The sequence below is a fragment of the Erpetoichthys calabaricus genome, chromosome 12, assembly GCF_900747795.2.
Source record: "Erpetoichthys calabaricus chromosome 12, fErpCal1.3, whole genome shotgun sequence".
Classification (NCBI taxonomy): Eukaryota; Metazoa; Chordata; class Cladistia; order Polypteriformes; family Polypteridae; genus Erpetoichthys; species Erpetoichthys calabaricus.
This window is the reverse complement of record NC_041405.2, coordinates 3,264,320-3,284,421: the sequence shown is the minus strand read 5'-3', so window position 1 is coordinate 3,284,421 and position 20,102 is coordinate 3,264,320. Positions and strand designations below refer to the sequence as shown.

Sequence of the window (20,102 nt, the reverse complement as noted above, 5' to 3'; positions counted from 1 at the left end):
TTCCCTTGTCTTTTGACCACAATTTCTCATTTCTATATCATCCCCTGTTTTTTTAGTGCTTACAGTATCCCTACTCTGCATGTGCACAAAACATATTTGTTTTAAGAAATCCATTTTTGTGGCTCATGAACATATGAGGGGTGGTGTTTGGGGGGCAAATTTCCTGCAAAAGTTAAAAAAAAACTTTATTATAAATCTTACAGAAATTCCCTTTCAGTCACTTTCTAAATACTCTTAAGTTGCAATCCACTTGTCCCATTCATGTCAACGTTTCCTCTACTCATCCGTTGTTACTTTGTCTGGAGTCTCCTGTGTGTTTTTACCGGACTTCTTCCATGGTAGCAAATCTTCTTCACTTGGTCTTGAATTTTAATTTTGGGAACAAAAAGACGTAATGGGAAGCGAGATCTGGCAAATATGGGAGTGTTACAAAGCAACAACCACACTGCTTTTGGTCACAAACTCTTTGACTGACAACATGGTGTGTAGAGGTGTGTGCTGTTATGGTGCAAAATACAGATTTGCATGCATCATTTATCTATCCATCCATTTTCCAAACCTGCTGAATCCGAACACAGGGTCACAGGGGTCTGCTGGAGCCAATCCCAGCCAACACAGGGCACAAGGCAGGAACCAATCCTGGGCAGGGTGCCAACCCACCGCAGGATACAAACAAACACACCCACACACCAAGCACACACTAGGGCCAATTTAGAATCACCAATCCACCTAACCTCCATGTCTTTGGACTGTGTGAGGAAACCAACGCAGACACGGGGAAAACATGCAAACTCCACGCAGGGAGGACCCGGGAAGCAAACCCAGGTTCCCAGGTCTCCCAACTGCGAGGCAGCAGCACTACCCACTGCGCCACTGTGCCGCCGCATGCATCATTTATCCGGACAATTTTTCTTGATGCATTCCCATAGACATTTTAGCATTTCAATGTAATTTCACTGAGTAACAGTAAACAAAGTGTTTATGAACAAATCTGTCAATGGTGAAAAATGCAATCATTGTCTCTTGAAAATCTAACATGGTGGCTTAGAGGAAAAAAAAATACATCACTGAAGTCACCTGAACAGTCGTAACAAAAACGCCAGAAATGTGCAGTTGATCAAGCAGCACGATGCCACTTATTAACCAGACTGTAGTCATACGACACATAGTGGCTTATTTGACAACTGCACGCTACTCCTGTGCTATTGACAGATTCTGGTCATTTTTGGCCCCCACCTCATATTAAGAAAGTCTAAGTAAAATAATGTGGTAGAGAAAAACAAAAGATTTGCTGAAATCTTCCTACTTAAACCACCAAAAATACAAACACAAGAATTCTAAGAGCAGTCTAACTTCTAATCACCAGTCAACCAATACAAATTGTGGGACTAAGAGCTGATCCATCTCAGGTCCCTTTGCTCAACATCACTGCTTCATCCCAAAAACATGAACACTAAATAAATGAAGATCTCGAGTCTACTGGGTGCCAGTTAAAATATCATTGCTTTAAAGATTTCTAAAGTGTATTGACCACATTTTTCAGTTCACCCAGAACTGGACATACTGTGGGTCTGTAGGTTTATAAGGTCCTTAGTATGCAATGATTCTTACTTGTACATGCTAGTCATAAAGCAACATGTCTCCATAATTAATGACAAGAACAACCTACTCTTGAAATTGATCACTGCCTTACCTGAAGGAAGTACCTTACCTTGAAATATGGAGCTTGCTTGTAATATTAACAGAATGCAGGCTTTCCTCCTGTTGCCCATTTGTATGTATTGTGCTGCATGAGTTGGAACTGCAAATTATGACACCTCTTAGAAACCCAAATGGCATGTCTGTGGGAGTCTTGTGATTTGACAACCTGTTATCTGCAACAGTTTTTTGCTCAACAGGGTCACCAGCAGGTAAACTCCATGCCAATGGCACTGGGCACAACACAAGAACCAGTCCTGTATGGGACGCCAGTTCATTGCAGGACACACTTATGTGCCTGTACACCTTCAAAGGTACTGGACTCATTTCGATCTTAGATGTGTTTCATAAATTAAGTTTGATGGATTCCACCCCTTATAATTTCTGTATTATGTTTATCTTTTGTGCTACAGAACATCTCCCCTTTACCTCAAGAGCCCAAGCAAGAAGAGAAGGTAACTTCAGATCCTAAAGAAGGGAGAGATGTCCTGAGTGAATTACTAAACATTTTGCAGCACGGATCTAAGAAACAGTTGAGGTCACTGAATCTCATTGGAGACAAGAAAGCAAAGATGATCATCGAATGGAGGAGTCACAACGCTTTGAAGCAGGTGAGCAGCTCCTTCACACATTGGAGCGCCCAATTCAACTTCTTAATGTGCTTTGCTTACATGAGTTTCACCCCCTTCAACGGTAAACATACACAGAAGACTTTCAAACATGAAGTTACAGTATAATGCCATCTGGACACCCCCATTAGGAAGGGTTTAAGGCACGTCCCAGTGGTAGGACAGACTACTGCAGTGGTGATGCTGTGCAGAAAAGTTGGGTTGCTGACATAGTGAGAGACCAGCTGATGTCACCAAGAAGTGCATGGCTCACAGTGTTCAGAGAAAGGCTCTGTGTGGCTGGGTGATGGAGCTCCATTTCGTTCATGCTGCAAAGACCTTGCTGCTGAGCCTGACATTGTGGATTTGAGACTTCTCACTGGCAGTTCTTCACAACATAAATCTTTGAACTACCACTACTATTTTAGTTCTTTCACTCCTCTTTATATATGTTACAGCTAGGGTTAATTCATTTAACAGGTCTACAGGTTCAAAAGGTCATTATTGCCGTTTGTCCAGAGTCCAGTGGAAATATTGAACTAATCAACATACAACACGCTGCCACTGTCCAGCACCACGATTAGCGAGTAGAACTGCCTGACCTTGGAACTTTTGGTTTCCTTACATGAAAGATTTCAAAATACACTTTACAACATTATCTACATATTGGAAGTGTCTAATCATTTTGTTCTTATTTAAGGAAAGGTTATTTAGACAGCGGGAACTGAAAACCATATTTTTTGACCTAAAAATGTATTCTGCATATTGCACTCGGTTGATCACATTGAGTCATTTTGGGACTGACGGTGGTCCACTTTCTGACTTTTCTTTTGTCTAGCACCTTATCATTCTATTTCCTGGTCCAGTCTTCAATCTGCCAGCTTCGTTAGTCAAATTTTAATCGCATATCGCATATGTGTGATCACATTTTCTGGACTTAGCGGACTGAAAGTTGCATTTGCTTACTTGCTGTTAAGTTGAGTTTGTTCAGTGTTGTCCTAGTTCTTAGCCTGAAGACATTGTGGTGCCCGGGACGCCCAGGAGGAGTGGAGGAGGGCTTGTACCTCCTCCAGGACACGAGAGGGCGTCCTCCCTGGTGGCTTTGGGGACCACGGGTACGGAGCTTAGAAGCTCAACCCTGTAGGGGCCCGTGGTCACCGCCAGGGGGCGCCCCAATGCCTTGGGAGTGTTGGCCCTCAGTACTTCTGCCACACTGGGAAGTACTGGAGGGAAGAGACTTGAAGACACCTGGTGGACTTCCGCCTTCACCATGGGAGCTTCCGCCACACAGGGGTGTGGCTATGAGCTCTCAGGATCCACCTGGAGTCCTTCGGGGGGGAATAAACGGGGCCGCCTCCCTCCAGTCAAGAGCGAGAGTCGGGTGGAAGAGGACGAAGCTTGGTGGAGAGGAGTGGAAGTGGACCAAAGACTGAGAAAGGCATTGTGCGTGTGGCCAGGACTTAAGGGGTGATTGGTGCTGAGGCACTGGGTATGTGCACTGTATATACTGTGAATAAACACGTGTGTGGTAAAACCATCATGTCTGCCTGTCTGTGTCCAGGCTGTTCCCCACAACATGTAAAAGGGCTTAAACTGAGGCTACATCTCCTTTACATTTGAAATCCCAGGCATTAGTCACTGTTTTCAGCTGTCATCCATACAACCAAAATGTTTTTAACCCCCGAAAATGGTCTACAGAGCCATATATTATATTTCTGGAAATGCTGGCTCAGTGTTGCAATGTGGATGGGAGGAAATGAAGAGTTTTGAAAAACGCAAACTTTTATTGTGCTCTGATTTATTTGTGGTTATTGTGTTACCCTTCACTGATGGAATCCTGCTCATTACATTTTCTTAGCTGCTTTGATCGTCTTATTCTTGTGTGTACAAATCTGTCTTATTGTCAGTCCATTGTATTCTCCATTGCTGTGTGATTGTTTCAAACTACGGTGGTTAAGCAGGAGATACATCCTTTGACAAAGGTTTCAGTTTAACAGTCTGATGACATCCCCATCCTCATTTAAGATCACATGGTAGATTGGATCTACAAGCTACCAAAATGAGGTCCTTTGCAGAATTAGTAGGCTCACTTTTATTTCAGGATGAGGAGTTCATCAAAACAGGAGGGAGTTGGAATAGAAATGCTGTTTCTCCCGAACAAATGGAGACAGTAGTTTAGCTGTGTGGTTCGGATATCCCCTAAGAATCTCTCACAGGTCATGCACCTTGTACAGCCCAGTGAGGGAAGACTAATGGGCATTTCCAGAATATGTTGGAGTGGATTATACACTTCATGTGGCCTGAAAACAGTTGAGGAATCCATAGAAGTGGCTGAAAGAGGTTCTCTGGATAGGGTGACCAAGTCTGTCCATATCATTTTTGTCCAACCTGACCTCCATTAGAATACATGTGGTAAAACTACAGTGAAATTAATTGTGATCGTTACTGTACACTTCAAGATGTAACTCCCAACATGGGTGACTGCCTCACAACAAGGATACCAGGGTTTGAGACGTTGTGCTTCTTGTGCAGACTTTACAATTCCACATGGGTTCATGTAAGTTTAGGTGAATTTGTGTTGCTAAATTGGCCCGTGTATGTGTCCACCCTGAAATGCACTGCCATCCTATCCAAGAATTGTCCTTGCCTTGTGTCAAATGCTTACTGGGATAGGCGCTCCAGCTTCTCCACATCCCTGCTTATGATATTCAGATTTGGAACACAGAAGGATATAACCCTGAAACCTCATAACAGCTGTTGATAAGTTCATTTTCTCCTGTTCTTTTTATTTGCCACATTCCCCACATGTGCATGACAGTAGGAATACCAGCTTGTTTTCTTTCTTCCTCCTTTGCAGATTGACGACTTGGAGAAGATTGATGGGATTTCCACCAAAATAGTAGAAACTCTGAAGGTGAGTAACATCTTCCCAGAGCCCTGCAGATTTCTCTTGTGTCTGTGGGAGCATTTTACTTTGAAGCCATGTCACTAAATTTTGACAACCCCAGCCAGTTAACCCAGTCAATATCTCCTTTCCTCAACAGAAACAATTCCTGGAGATGCACGCTTCTGAAGCCCTCTCCATTTCAAATGCCTGCTAATGGCAGAAGCTTCAAGAGTATCATTTTTTAATAACAGAAACACTTTCTATTCATTAAATGGAAGAAGTGAAAAGTCAAGCAAAATGACCCCTTTATTGACTGACTAAAAGATTACAATATGCAAGCTTTCGAGGCAACTCAGGCCCCTTCTTCAGGCAAGATGTAATCAAATGGAAAAATTAAATGGAAGACAAATTGTTTCAGCATTTTTATGTGCAAATAAGACTGTATGTTACTTAAATACAACTTTATATTTTTATAATGTATTTTAACTTGGCAGCCTGGTAGCTCCTTTTAATATATTTGAGTCCCAGCAAGATTTTGAATGCTTTCTTTTGTTTATTGTGGCAGTTCATTTTGTGTCATAATTAATGTGGATGTGCCTGTGTCTTTATACCCAGTTCATGGCCCACTGGTTTCCAGCTTTGATTTTGTTGATGTCAGGATGTGCTATTTCTTTATGATCCTCAATTGAATTATGGAAGAATGAGCAAATCTGTATGTTAACCATTATTTAAAATAATTTGTTATTAATAAACCTCAGATCCAGGAGCAACAATGCAGATTTCATCCTGGACACAGAACACTGGACTAGATTTTCACCCTCACAAGAATTCTGGAGGGTTTATGGGAGAATACCCAACCAGTCTATATGTGTTTTGTGGACGTTAAAAAAACATACAACAGCATCCCTCAGGGTGTCCAGATTGCTCTGGGATTATAGGGAGTCAGACTTGCTGTTGTGGGCTATTCAGGACCAGTACAACTTAATTAAAGACTTGGTTCACATTGCTAAAAGTACAGTAAGTTAGAGTTGTTCCTGGTGGGTGTGGGACTCTACTAGGATTGTCCTCTGTCACTGATTACTATAGAATACAATTTATTTTTGTATTACCCAAAATCACACAAGAAGTGACAAAATAGGCTTTACCAGGCCCTGCCTCTTGACAGCCCCCCAGCCTTGACTCTCTAAGAAGACACAGAAAAATTCCCAAAAAAACCCTTGTAGGGAAAAAATGGTAGAAACCTCAGGAAAGGCAGTTCAAACAGAGACCCCTTTCCAGGTAGGTTAGGCGTGCAGTGGGTGTCAAAAAGAAGGGGGTCAATACAATAGACAGAACAGAACACAAGTCATCCTCAATACAATATAATAATAAAATAAAAATCTTACAAGTACAGAGCAGAATTTAACAGTAGATGATATCCCATAATACAATTTGCATTTGCTCAGAGTCCTGGAGACCTCAGCCATCAAGCTGCCTCCCCCATTTGCCCATTCCACAGCTGAAACAGCGCTGGGCCAGCCAATCCGATGAAAGGATTCCTCTACCTGACAATTCCTGCGATCCTCCATCAGGGATGACTTTACCTTAGGCAGACAGAACCACTTGGTAGGTGGGCCGTGGCACCAAGTGGCACATTTGAGTACCGAGAAGAAAAACAGAATAGGTGAGGGTTAGTAACAAATTACAACTATCGTGTTACTGATGTCTGTGGTGGGTTGGCACCCTGCCCGGGATTGGTTCCTGCCTTGTGCCCTGTGTTGGCTGGGATTGGCTTCAGCAGACTCCCGTGACCCTGTGTTCGGATTCAGCGGGTTGGAAAATGGATGGATGGATGTTACTAATGTTTTAGTGCTAATGACTAACAACAGATATGCAGTCTGCACCGTTAAACAGCAGCTCTAGTCAGGGTGTTCTAAACTGAAGTGCTGAGTCTTCAGCTGGGATTTAAAAGATGAAACCAAAGGGACATCTCTTATAGTAGCAGGCAGACCAGTCCACAATTTAGGGGACCTGTAACTAAAAGCTCAACCTCCCACTGTGATTATGTTCAAAATTTTTATGAACCAAATTTCCAGGTGCATCTAAGGACCAATGGGTTTTCAGTTTGGTACAGATGATGTGGTCCTGCTGGCTTCATCGAGCTGTGACCTCAGACACACACTGGGAAAGTCTGCAGCTGAGAATGAAATGGATGGGATGAGTATCAGCATTTCAAACTCTGAGGTTATGGTTCTCAGCCGGAAAGGGGTTGAGTACCCCCTCCTGGATGGGAACAAGGTGCTTCCTCAAGTGGAGGAGTTCAAGTACCTTGGGGGTCTTGTTCACGAGTGAGGGAAGAAGGGAGCAGAAGATTGACGGTCATGCAAACATTGTGTCAGTCGTTCATGCTAAGGAGAGCGCAGTGACAAAAGGCAAAACTCTTGATTTACTGGTCGATCTACGTTCCTGCCATTACCTTTGGTCACAAGCTATGGGTAGTGACTCATAGAACAAGATTACAGATGCAAGTGGCTCTTTACTGGATTGTGTGGTTCAATTGCTTCACAAAGAACCATTTCATTCTGGAACGGGTTCTGTGCATATATGAAGTTGATTCTTTACTTTGAAAAACTTTCTACTATGTGAAAAAACTATGGTGGGCTACTTAGCAGCACACAAACCTGAAGTTAGCCTGTGTGCGGAGAGAGTCCTTTGGTGTCTACTGTATGTATCTCTTCACGGTTATTTACTGTCAAAAGCCTAATCAGAATTTAAGGGTCTTTCTGGAACCTTCATGTGGCTGCTTCTTTTGGGAGCCAAAAATGTTTCCCCTGTGGTATCGCTCTTATAAACTGTTGTGGCACATTCACTTTATTATGAAGCCACGGAGAGGATGTAGTTAGAATAAATACAAATAAACAAACAAACAAAATAAATAAACTGCGGGAACAGTTTACACTTTATACGCACGTTTTCATTAAACGCTCCCTCGATTTAAGTTAACGCGCGCGCCTGCGCTCTCTGCACAGTCCTGCTGCGCTCGTTGTTGTTGAGCACGTCCTGCCATCACAGACCCGGATTGAGTCTAATTCTATAGACTAAAAGCAAATCTGCAATTTTGTCCATTCTAGGATTAATCCATCTGTACAAAACACCTCGAAAACTACGAGAGTGTAAAGTTATGTTGTCACTTAAGCATTAACTTTGAGAAGTAAATGTTCATTATATTAGAATGCGAATAGGAATATACCTACATTTTGATTTGCAATGTTCATTTCCCTGTTAAGTTGTAATGTGTTAGAAAGTAGTGTTTATAAAGTTAAGCATTTAAGATCTGATGGGAGGATATGTAACAGGAAGTAAGACTGTTATCGTTTGGATTTGGCCTGACCGTGTGCTATACCTTCAGGGAATACTGCCGAAACAGAAATATGTCTTCTTCCAGTCCATCTCGTTCCCAAAATAGATTCCATCCTCCTTAGAAGAGAAACCTTGTTATAAGGGTATTTAATAAAAGAACTGCAATACAGATTGTGAATATGAAACGAAGGCATAAATTTACCTTAAGTAACAACCTGCTACGTATTAACACTAATCTCCAATTTTGGTGCATTTCACTGAAAATTTTCACATTTTGGGTGAAATTTCATCTGTAATACTGAATGTAAAGTTCAAAAACTGATTGAGTCGTCTGAGTTGGAGAGTGCGATTGAAATCACTTCGGAGGTCGGGGTTGTTGTGATATCCCACTGGAAACTTTCAAATGCGCCCACATGTACAGAATGTGGCTGTGGTCGTCTTTGGCGGTCTGCTTTTTCAATAAAGTCTGCTGATTGGTTCAAAGTGATGCCGCGTAAGGCAGGAGTCGCTGCAATGCATTTGTTAGAACTCATTCCGAAATCAGAAAACCGCCTCATCACGGTATCTCCGTTAACTAAATCGAGGGAGCGTTAATGTTAATGAAAACATGCACAAGAACCTATCTATCTATCTATCTATCTATCTATCTATCTATCTATCTATCTATCTATCTATCTATCTATCTATCTATCTATCTATCTATCTATCTATCTATCTATCTATCTATCTATCTATTATATAGTGCCTTTTATATCTATCTATCTATCTATTTATCTATTATATAGTGCCTTTCACATTATAGATGTTATATAGTGCCTTTCATATCTATCTATCTATCTATCTATCTATCTATCTATCTATCTATCTATCTATCTATCTATCTATCTATCTATCTATCTATCTATCTATCTATCTATCTATCTATCTATCTATCTATCTATCTATCTATCTATCTATCTATCTATCTATCTATCTATCTATCTATCTATCTAATATTTTCAATCTGGATATAAGATGGACTTTTTCTTTTCCTGGTGACTGACCATAATATGAGATTCTGACTTTTACTATTTAAACTATTAGAGATTTAAAAAACGTCATCAAATAATTTAAGTTATACTTAATTCCATTATAGGGGCTCTTAAATTTATTTATTTATTTATGCTCTTGTTTGTTTACTCATCTTTTGTTTTTTCTATTCATTTATATGTTCAATTATTTATTCTCTTTATAATTATTTCTTGATGTGAAGCAACTTGAGTAACTCTTTTTGCATTAAAATGTTATATAAATACACATTTTAATTGATAGAAATTTCTAACAGCACAAAATGATAAAACCAAGAAGGAGCACAATGTCCAATCTAATGTCCTGTTCTGTTAGCAACAACAAAGACATTCTAAAAGTTCCCTTCTGTTTTGTCTTGGTAGAGTAATATACAGTATATTGCTCTACTTTCCCCTATTGTATTATTAATATGTAGCCTTAGAATGCCTAATCTCACAGACTTACCACTGTTTATAAGGTATAATTGTATATAACTTATCCCCACCTTCCCTTCTATATCTATAACCTCAGGCAATTAGATGTAGTAAAAAGACAAGCAGAAGTTAAGTTACACATAAAATAATGTATTACTGATAATATTCATAAATAATAACAAAATGCAAAGTACATTTGAATATTGGCAACCATACAACCTGATTAAATGGTGATATGTAGTTCAGGCGGCACACAGTCTTGTAGTTACTTAAATGTCTCTAGTTAAGGCATCATTGGTGCTCAGCTTTCAGCCACATGTCTGTTCAAAATGGCTGCTGAGCTGTGCTCTTCATTGTGTTGTCTTCATCATCCCAGGTTAGCAAGAGAGAGAGAGAATGTGGTTGAAAAAGCAAATTTATAGATGTTCTGTCCAACCCCTACAGCCAATAGGACATCATGGTACTTAAAGGTGTCTGAGACAAGCCAATTCCAAACAGCCATACTTCAGACCAATGGGGGAAATAGAACATCTTAACACCTGCCCCCAAACCATATGTTAAAGTACACCTTAGCCCATTTGCGGGGGAAGAAATGACTTTAGTAAAGAAACACTCAGCAACTGGTTTAAGACACATCCCCCAAATCCTGTCATAAATTTCAAACAGACCCATTCCTAAGGGGGGGTGTGGGTAAACACTAAATTACATTGCCTTGCCTAAATTACAAATGTAGAGAAAAGCCAAGCAAAATACAACCTTTTATTGGCTAACTAAAAAGATTACAATATGCAAGCTTTCGAGGCAACTCGAAACTCTCACAGTGTCCATGGGTGTTGAAGAGGGCCGCTACAGGAACATCTGTGTTGCCATGTTTAATGTGGCACCTGTGTAAATTAATTCTCTGGCGGAGTGTTTGTCCAGTTTCTCCCACATAGAGTGCAGTGTCAGGACATTTCATGCAGAGAATTAGGTAGACTACATTAGATGATCTGCAGGAAAATTATCCCTTTATGTGATGTTCAAGTCAGCAGTGTGGTATAACTATACGGTCTGGATCATAAATGTGGGCACATGTTTTGCATCTTTTCTGTAGGCATGGGGATGTGCCATTTTCTGTTGGTTCACTTAGGGAGCTTCGGACAATTAGTTGCTCTTGTGACAACAAGAGGGATGCAGTTCTTTTTGTCTTTGTTTTTATATTCCAGAAGGTTGTCTCTGGGTATAGCAGTAGCTCTTCTTATTTGAGTGTCTGTTGTTTTGGGGGTGTAACCTTGTCTTATGAAATCTCGTCTGAGCTCCTGCAGTTGTTGATCCCGGTCTGTCGGGTCTGAGCAAATACGAGTGTACCGTATTGCTTGGCTGAAAATAATGGAGTGCCTTATATGCTTGGTGTGGAAGCTATCACTTTTCAGGCAGGTCCGTCTGTCTGTCAGTTTGTAAAGTTACAAGGGTGTTGTCTTTCAGTTGAACGGTGGTGTCAAGGAAGCTGACTTCTGTTTTTGTGTAATTCAGATTCAGCTTTATGTTGGGGTGAAAACAATTCTATTCATTATGAAAATGGAGGAGGTCCTTCTCACTGGCAGTCCAGATTATGAAGATGTCATCTATGTAACGGAGATACAACATTCGTTTTACGATGCACATTGAAATGAAATCTTCCTCCAATTTTGCCATAAATAGGTTTGCATCCCATTGCAGTCCCCATTTGTTGCAAGTAGCAATCTTGTCCAAAAGAGAATAGATTATGTGTCAGAGTAAATTTTATCATTTCTATTACTGACTTTGTGGGTAAATCATATTGTTTGAGGTACATTTCACGTGCCAATATGCCATCATCATGGGGGATGTTAGTGAAAAGTGCCTCAACATCCATTGTGGCCAGTAAGGTTCCCTCAGGTAAGGGGCCTAAAGCAGAAGTCAGTGATGTCCTGGATGTAGCTGGTTGTATTATGGGTGAAACCTGAAACATTTTCTGTATGGGAGCCAATTCCTGAGATTATAGGCCTTCCTGGGTTCCCTTCTTTGTGGATTTTAGGAAGCATGTAGAAGTAACCCATTTTGGGGTTCTCAGGAATTAAACTGTTTACATGATCCTTGATGTCAAGAGGAAAGCTACTTACAATTTTTTTTAGTTCCTTTTTGTAGAGATCTGTTGGGTCTTCTTGCAGTTTGTAATAATGCATAGTATTGGACAATTGTCTTTGTGCCTCCTGTATATAATCTGATGTGTTCATGATGACAAAAGCACCCTCTTTGTCTGCTGGTTTGATAATGATTTCTGTATTTTCTCAGATGGACCTGCCTGAAAAGTGATAGCTTCCACCCCAAGCATATAAGGCACTCCATTATTTTCAGCCAAGCAATACGGTACAATCGTATTTGCTCACGACAGACCAGGATCAACAACTGCAGGAGCTCAGATGAGATATCATAAGACAAGGTTACACCCCCAAAACAACTGACACTCAAATAAGAAGAGCTACTGCCATACCCAGAGACAACCTTCTGGAATATAAAAACAAAGACAACAAGAACCGCATCCCCCTTGTTGTCACCTACAACCCACATCTTGAAACACTTCGAAAAATTATAAAAGAACTTCAGCCAATACTAAACAATGACCAAACACTGAAAAATGTATTTCCTGAACCTCCCCTCCTGGCATACAGACAACCACCAAACCTTTAACAACTAACTGTCCGAAGCTCCCTAAGTGAACCAACAGAAAATGGCACATCTCCATGCCTACAGAAAAGATGCAAAACATGTGCCCAAATTTATGATACAGACCGTATAGTTATACCACACTGCCGACTTGAACATCACATAAAGGGATCATTTTCCTGCAGATCATCTAATGTAGTTTACCTAATTTTCTGCATGAAATGTCCTGACACTGCACTCTATGTGGGAGAAACTGGACAAACACTCCGCCAGAGAATGAATTTATACAGGTGCCACATTAAACATGGCAACACAGATGTTCCTGTAGCGGTCCACTTCAACACCCATGCACACTGTGAGAAGGACTTTAAAAAGTCAGAGGGCTTATGGGCAACTTCAAAACACAGCAAGAGAGAAAAGAATGGGAAGTTAAACTCATGCTAAAATTTAATACATTACAACATGGATTGAATAGAGACATGGGTCTTATGGCCAGGTATGAGGATTGTTTACATCTGTCAGAATGACAGACAACCTGACTACAGACCCACATTGTTTTGAAAAACTCATTACAAACTTCAAAAGACTTTGCTGGACAGTTATCTTACCCAGAGATCTTAACCATACATTGTTCTTTTCTCTCTTGTTAAATTAACCCTGGCCTGAATGAATCTATTAATTATTTACATTTAAAATTTCTCATTTAAAGATTTACCAATGTTGTTTCTTGTCCTAGAGTGTGTATATAAACTCAGGGAACTCCAGTCTCTGTATTACATCTTGCCTGAAGAAGGGGCCTGAGTTGCCTCGAAAGCTTGCATATTGTAATCTTTTTAGTTAGCCAATAAAAGGTGTCATTTTGCTGGGCTTTTCTCTACATTCATAATGGCTAACATGGTACAACACCCTAGTACTCAAAGGGAGAGGAAACGCATGCTGTCGCTAAATCAAGGTATAATCTGTTCTTCTTTTTATTTATATTATTTTTATTTACTTATTCTTCCTTTCTTTGTGCGGACTTTTGGGATGGTTCTTGCATTATCAAGAACAACTTTTCTTTTTCTGCTATGAGTTTCATTTGGCTTTGCAGTCCCTCATTGCACTTCTGCATCACTTTCAGTGCTCTATCTTTAATTATCAATTCCCATCTTTCAAACATTGTCATTCTATATGGCCCTCGACTACAGCACCCTTGTGCATTTCTATATACAATCTTCCTAACTTCCTGCGTTTCACTCATCTCACCAGAGCCTTCTATTGGCCACCTGCCCCCCACTCTGTTTGTTCCACCGTTTACATTTTTTTTAAGCCTGTTCTCCATTCTATGTAGTGTCTCGGAGAGCCGTTTTTTTTTTTTTCCTTGGTACATTTTCCAAAAACAATCTTCTGAACAGAGGCTCCTCATTCACATCCTGTTTTTTCAATTTCTTTCTTTAGCGAATCCCCGACCGGGAGGTACTTTCCCTTATTACTAAACTTCCACCTCTCCCTTCTAATTACGAGTCTACTTAGGACTCCGTCTCATTCCAAGAGGTGCTCTTATTGTTACTTTCCTAGTACCTCTCCCGGATGGTAAAGCAGTTGTGCTCACCGGTCACCGATCTAATTCCTGTCTTTAATTTGCACCTTCACTCGGGTTCTCTGACAGAAGGGGAACTGCTCGGGTGCCAAATAAACTGTGGAAGTAACACCCGAGGAAGACAGGAATAGTTCAATTAGTCTTTATTCAGTCACAGATGAGTACATGGATTCATGCTTTTGTTTTCCCAGCTGGTTACTATTAGTTTTCCCCATGGCCAGTGAGTTTTCGGCACTTTTTGCTAAACCAGCCTCAATTGTCGCTTCACTCACGGTCCCTCCTGTCCCCCAGTCCACCAGGACAATCAACCTGATTAGCAGACTGACAGCTTCACCTGAAGGCCGCTGGTTACCGCTGTTTAGGTGATCGATTCCCTGAGTGACCCATTGAGTTCAGGATATAACCAGACCATTAGAGCAAAGAGTCTCGCCCTCCCACAACAGTGCTTTTTCCCAATCACGAAATGTTCAGTTATTTATGTATTCTTCCCATTCCCTTCCCTTATTTTACTTTTAAGCCTCTAAGAGACATCTTCTTCGTTTCCTAGGGAGTGTACTAACTCACGTCCTTAACATTCATAATCTTTACACTGTTTTATTTCCGAGAGCTTCTCTATACATTCCGGTCCACTCACTGCCTGTTTTCTTTCCCCCGGTCGGACTCCCTCGGTCTACTCACCAAGAATTTTTCCTCTCGTCTGGAAGTTCCCAGTTCACTCAACTTTCAGGAAAAAATCAGAGGAGGTCAAGGGATCCTTACGTGGGAGTCGGCAGAGGCAGGCCAGTCCTAACTTTTTCGGGAGCTGGTCCTCCCGACCCGGCCGGTGTCAGTCCTTTTACCGGTCCTCTGGACGATCCCGCTCAAGGAGTCGCTTGGCCGTCTCTGTCCTCACACGGGGCACCAACGGAAAACAACAAGATAAACACCAATTTCAAAATTAAACAGCAATTTCTTTATGCTTTATTCTCAGTGAGATTGAGAAACTATCGGTCTTCTCCATGCCTCCGAAGAGACTGGAGCCCCCCCCCAAGCTCAGTGCCACTGGCTGGTCAGAACAGACAGTCTTGATTAAAAGAAAAAAATCCTCTTTATATTACCTAGCTTATTCATTAGCCAAAGAGAGAACAGAAAAAAAACATAACAGTTCATTGTGAGGTAATACATAGATTAGGGTTACATCTTAATTTATGACATACGGGAGTATAGAAAAACAAAGCAGTGCCAGGCGCCTACATTATCTAAAGACTGTGACCTTCTCAGCACACACACACAAACCCATTTTAAACAGTTTTCTTAAAGTTCATTGCATTAGTTATAAAGAGATTACATTCTTATAACTTTAATATCTTCGCTAGATTATATTTGTTGGATTAGATTAATAATCCTTATTTATTAAATCATAAATGACAATTTTGTCTTATATTTTTAAGCAAGAGTGAAGAAAACGATCACATTGATTTATAATATCACCGGGTGTTCTGTTAATATCAAGAGGTTAGCACTTTCACATAGAAGAATTAAATCAGTCTCATATTCTTTGGATAAACATAATTCCTTTCTTACCTAAATGCAGATCAAATCATATAGATGTATAAAATCATATAGTTCTCTGCAGATGATTAATTCAAAATACAGTCATTGGTATTTTGTGAGTTAAATACTAATAATAATCTGCGGTGGGCTGGCGCCCTGTGTTGGCTGGGATTGGCTCCAGCAGACCCCCGCAACCCTGCAGTTAGGATATAGGAGGTTGGACAATGGATGAATAGATGGATACTTATAATCATTACAGTTAATAATGTTTTTTCTGCTTTCTCAGTTGTCACTTGAAAAATCTCTGAAGTCACCTGCACGATTGTAAAAAAAAGTTGCCAGAAATACTCAATTGATCAACGCAGCACAATGTCACTCGACACACTTATTAAACAAACTGTAGGCATACAGCACCTAGTGGCACATTGTTTTCCTCTAGGGGGAACTAGCTCCCTGGTTGGAATAAGTTCTTTTTAATTGCATCGTTTTAAGTAACCTGAACCTAAATAGATATATTATAACAAGGTGATACCCCTCCCATAGTGATACGGCGGTAAGAAATCACATAAGAGAAAATAACTTGGCTTTCTTTAATGACGATTTACGTGGCATAACAGATGAGGAAGCCAATGACAAGACTATTACTTAGGTGGGATCTCGATGTATACGGTCTGCCATTTTCGTCGCTGCTCTGGAAGGATTTTCAGGATTACGTTATCTTCCATCCGTGGCATTTCCACCAAACTAGTAGAAGCTCTGAAGGTGAGTCACATCTTCCTGGCACCCTGCAGATTTCCTTTGTGTCTGCGGCAGCCTTGTCACTAAACCACTCAAACCACTTAACACAGGTGATGTCTCCTTTCTCCAACAGAATCAGTTCCTAGGGAAGCACACTTCTGAAGTCCCCTCCACTTCAAATGACTGCTAATTGTGGAAAAGGTTCATAAAAATGGAAGACAATTTGTTTTAATCACTTTATGTACAATATTACTGTATGTTACTCTAATACAAATTTATATTTTTGTAGTATATTTATACTTGGCTGTCTGGTAGCACCTGTAACAGAGTTTGGGCCCAAGCAGGTTGATTCTTCCATGGATTCTGAATGCTCTCCTTAGGTTTTGTTTTCTGTGAGCAGTTCATTTTATGTCCAGATTAATGAGGATGTGGATGTGGCTTCATGTACTGCTGGGTTCCTGCCTTGTTCTTGTTGCTATGAGGATGTGCTTATTGTCTCTATAATTCTGAAATGAAGAATTGAAGAGTGAGCAAATGGATAATTAACTGTTACTTAAAAAAATAACAGACTTAAAGGAATCCCGGATGACAGGGTGCCAATTAAGGTTGGGGGGCTTTTTTTGGCAACGTAAATGCAGGTTAGAGGAAACTGGTTTCTCTGAGTTATAATATGTGCCTACAATGTAGAGTACACACATTTTTCTTTATGCATTGTAAAAAATAAATTTAAAATAAAACTTTTAGCTTTTCCAAGTAATTGTATTTACTGAAAATGTTTCACTTTGTTGAGTTTTGAAGATTATAAACAAGAGGCTGCGGTGGGCTGGCGCCCTGCCCGGGGTTTGTTTCCTGCCTTGTGCCCTGTGTTGGCTGGGATTAGCTCCAGCAGACCTTGTAGAGTGAGTGACCCTGTAGTTAGGATATAGCAGGTTGGATAATGGATGGATGGAGAACAATTATGAAGGTTTGCGGAATCCACCCCATATACAAGGTGTGATCAAAAAGTACGGTGAATGTTGATGCAGAGTGCCATCCAAGAGCAACGGCGAAAAATTCAATGCCGGTTCTGACAGGTCCATCCTAGAGCTGAGTTTGTGACAAATTTCAACGTGTTTGATACCGTCAGTCATTTGTGAGCCACTGTTGAGTTCAAGTGTGTCTTTCAAGTGTGTCGTTAATAATGGAAATCGAGCAACGCATTAACATGAAATTTTGTTTCAAATTGCAAAAAACTCAGGAAACCCATCAGATGTTAAAATGGGTTTATGGTGACACTGCACCGACAATTACGACTGTTTACAAGTGGTTTGATCGATTTTGTAATGGATCTGACTCGGTTGAAGACGAGAAAAGATCAGGACATCCTTCAACATCAATAACCAAGGAAAATGTTGAAACGGTTTCATTCTTCATCATGACAACGCTCCTTGTCACACATCCTTTCTAGTACGACAATTTCTTTCGAATAAAAACATTATGCTGTATCTGGTACTGTGCGACTTCTGGCTGTCTGGCTGTTCCTTAAATTGAAAATGACCATGAAAGGCAAACGATTTCAATCCATTGAGGACATCCAAGCAGCCACGAAAAGAAAACTTCCAGAACTGCTTCGCAAAGTGGCAGGAGTGTTGGGCTAAGTGCTTTTAAAGTGGAGGAGAGTATTTTGAGGGTGACTAGTAGTTGTAAATCTTTTAAAAACATTAAAACATTCACCATATTTTTTGATCACTCCTCGTATTGTCACTACCAACACAATATGGTCATGAGTAATCATAAAAGACTGAGTCCTATCGGACTGATCTGATGACAGGTGGGTTCATTCTTATCATTTTTTGACAGGATGAGGCGGGATAGGAAGGGAAGTGAGGTCAGTAGAGGGGCGTGGTCTGGAGCCAGAAGTGGGTGGCGCTTTTTTAAGTGGTCTTCTCTTCTGAAGGTCTGTGGAGAAGGGAGAAAAGGTATTCGTGCTGTCCATGAACCCCAGTCTCTGTTGCTTACCCTCTTCAGCTAAGCCCTTAGACTGCCTCCCATGTACACGTGTGTGACAAGAGCAAAAAAACACAAACAGGCAGGCACACCTATAATGAGAAAAACATCTACTGCTGTTGTCAAGTCTGTCTGTCTGTCCATCTGCTTGTGCGTGTGAAACAACTTAGCTTTTAGTGGGCCAGTTCTGCTAATTTACCAGGCATGTTTGATTGTCTTGAAGATATCTTGAGAACATTTTGAACTTTTAAAACCCATTAATCCATTTTCCAACCCACTGAATCCAAACACAGGGTCACGGGGGTCTGCTGGAGCCAATTCCAGCCAACACAGGGCACAAGGCAGGAACCAATCCCGGGCAGGGTGCCAACCCACCGCAGGACACACACAAACACACCCACACACCAAGCACACACTAGGGCCAATTTAGAATCACCAATCCACCTAACGAGCATGTCTTTGGACTGTGGGAGGAAACCAGAGCGCCCGGAGGAAACCCACGCAGACACGGGGAGAACATGCAAACTCCACGCAGGGACGACCCGGGAAGCAAACCTCAGGCCCTCAGGTCTCCCAACTGCGAGGCAGCAGCGCTACCCACTGCGCCACCGTGCCGCCCACTTTTAAAACCTCTTATTGAAAAGCTCTGAGTTGGCATCATGTTTCAAAATGACCTTGGGGTACTTCAGCTGGCAGCAAGGCAGCAAGGGCCTGATGTGCCACTTTTAGAAGCGGTGGCACTCGGTCACAGCAGCTCACTTCTCCTGCTGCTTGAAGCTACTAACAGGTAGGTTATGTGATTTTCATGAGTGTAAAAGTGAAAAGTGCAAGCAAGTTTGCTTTTTCAGAAATGAGTGGAAGAGGAAGCGAGCTCCATAAGCGTGGCTCAGCGACACATTAGGCATGGAGTGAATAAACATGGATTTGATATTTACATTACAATTAAAACAAGCTTCATTATCTGCAGGTTTAATAATTGCATTATCACAGGATTTGTGAAACTTACCGAGTTTGTTACTAGTCTGGTCTACTCGTGCAAATTGAGATTAGCACACACACAGAACTCCTAGTCATGCAGTTACCGAGTGATGCCCTACTGCCAGTCACTCTGCCGTATCCTACATTGGATCACTTCAGGCACATAAGAGTTATACCTCAGGATGGTTTCTTCTCACTGGCACTAACAAACGTACGGGTGTCATCGTGACACATGCACACTCTTAAAAATCCTGGATCTTCACTGCCATTTTATGGTTCTTTACTGAGTTGTGTGGTTTGTAGCTCCATTGCTTGATCTTGGGAGGACTCTTTGCATATGAAATTGGTTCTTTGTGCTTTGAAAAACCTTCTGTCAAAAAAATATGAAATCATTTAAGGTATGGTGGACTACCTAGAAGGACAGTAACAGATTAAGAAAACCGAAGCACTTTGAGCTACATCTTTTGTAGGGAAAACCTGCTATATAAATAAATGTGGCTGTTGTTGTTGTTGGTGAACTTAGCCCGTGTGATCGTATGCTGCGAGAGTCCTTTTAAAATCACAAGCCATTGGTATTTCACAAATCTGTTACCATCTATTCCTGTTTATTC

The 20,102-nt window shown here is 41.0% G+C and overlaps 1 protein-coding gene across 2 annotated transcripts in view; it reads left to right on the top strand.

Annotated features, from left to right (window-relative positions):
• LOC114661712 (kinesin-like protein KIF22) overlaps positions 1–17,191 on the top strand; it is a 31,851-nt gene extending 14,660 nt beyond the window's left edge. Inside the window, exons 6-9 of one of the 2 annotated variants that reach the window (XM_051934638.1) lie at positions 1,899–2,012; positions 2,112–2,309; positions 5,164–5,220; positions 16,661–17,191. In XM_051934638.1, coding sequence (XP_051790598.1) covers positions 1,899–2,012; positions 2,112–2,309; positions 5,164–5,220; positions 16,661–16,717 — 426 coding nt within the window. In that variant the 3' untranslated portion in view covers positions 16,718–17,191. Of the gene's footprint in view, positions 1–1,898; positions 2,013–2,111; positions 2,310–5,163; positions 5,221–5,350; positions 6,159–16,660 lie in introns of those variants that run through there. The other variant, XM_028814875.2, reaches the window with a different exon arrangement.
• The last annotated feature ends 2,911 nt before the right edge of the window (positions 17,192–20,102 follow it).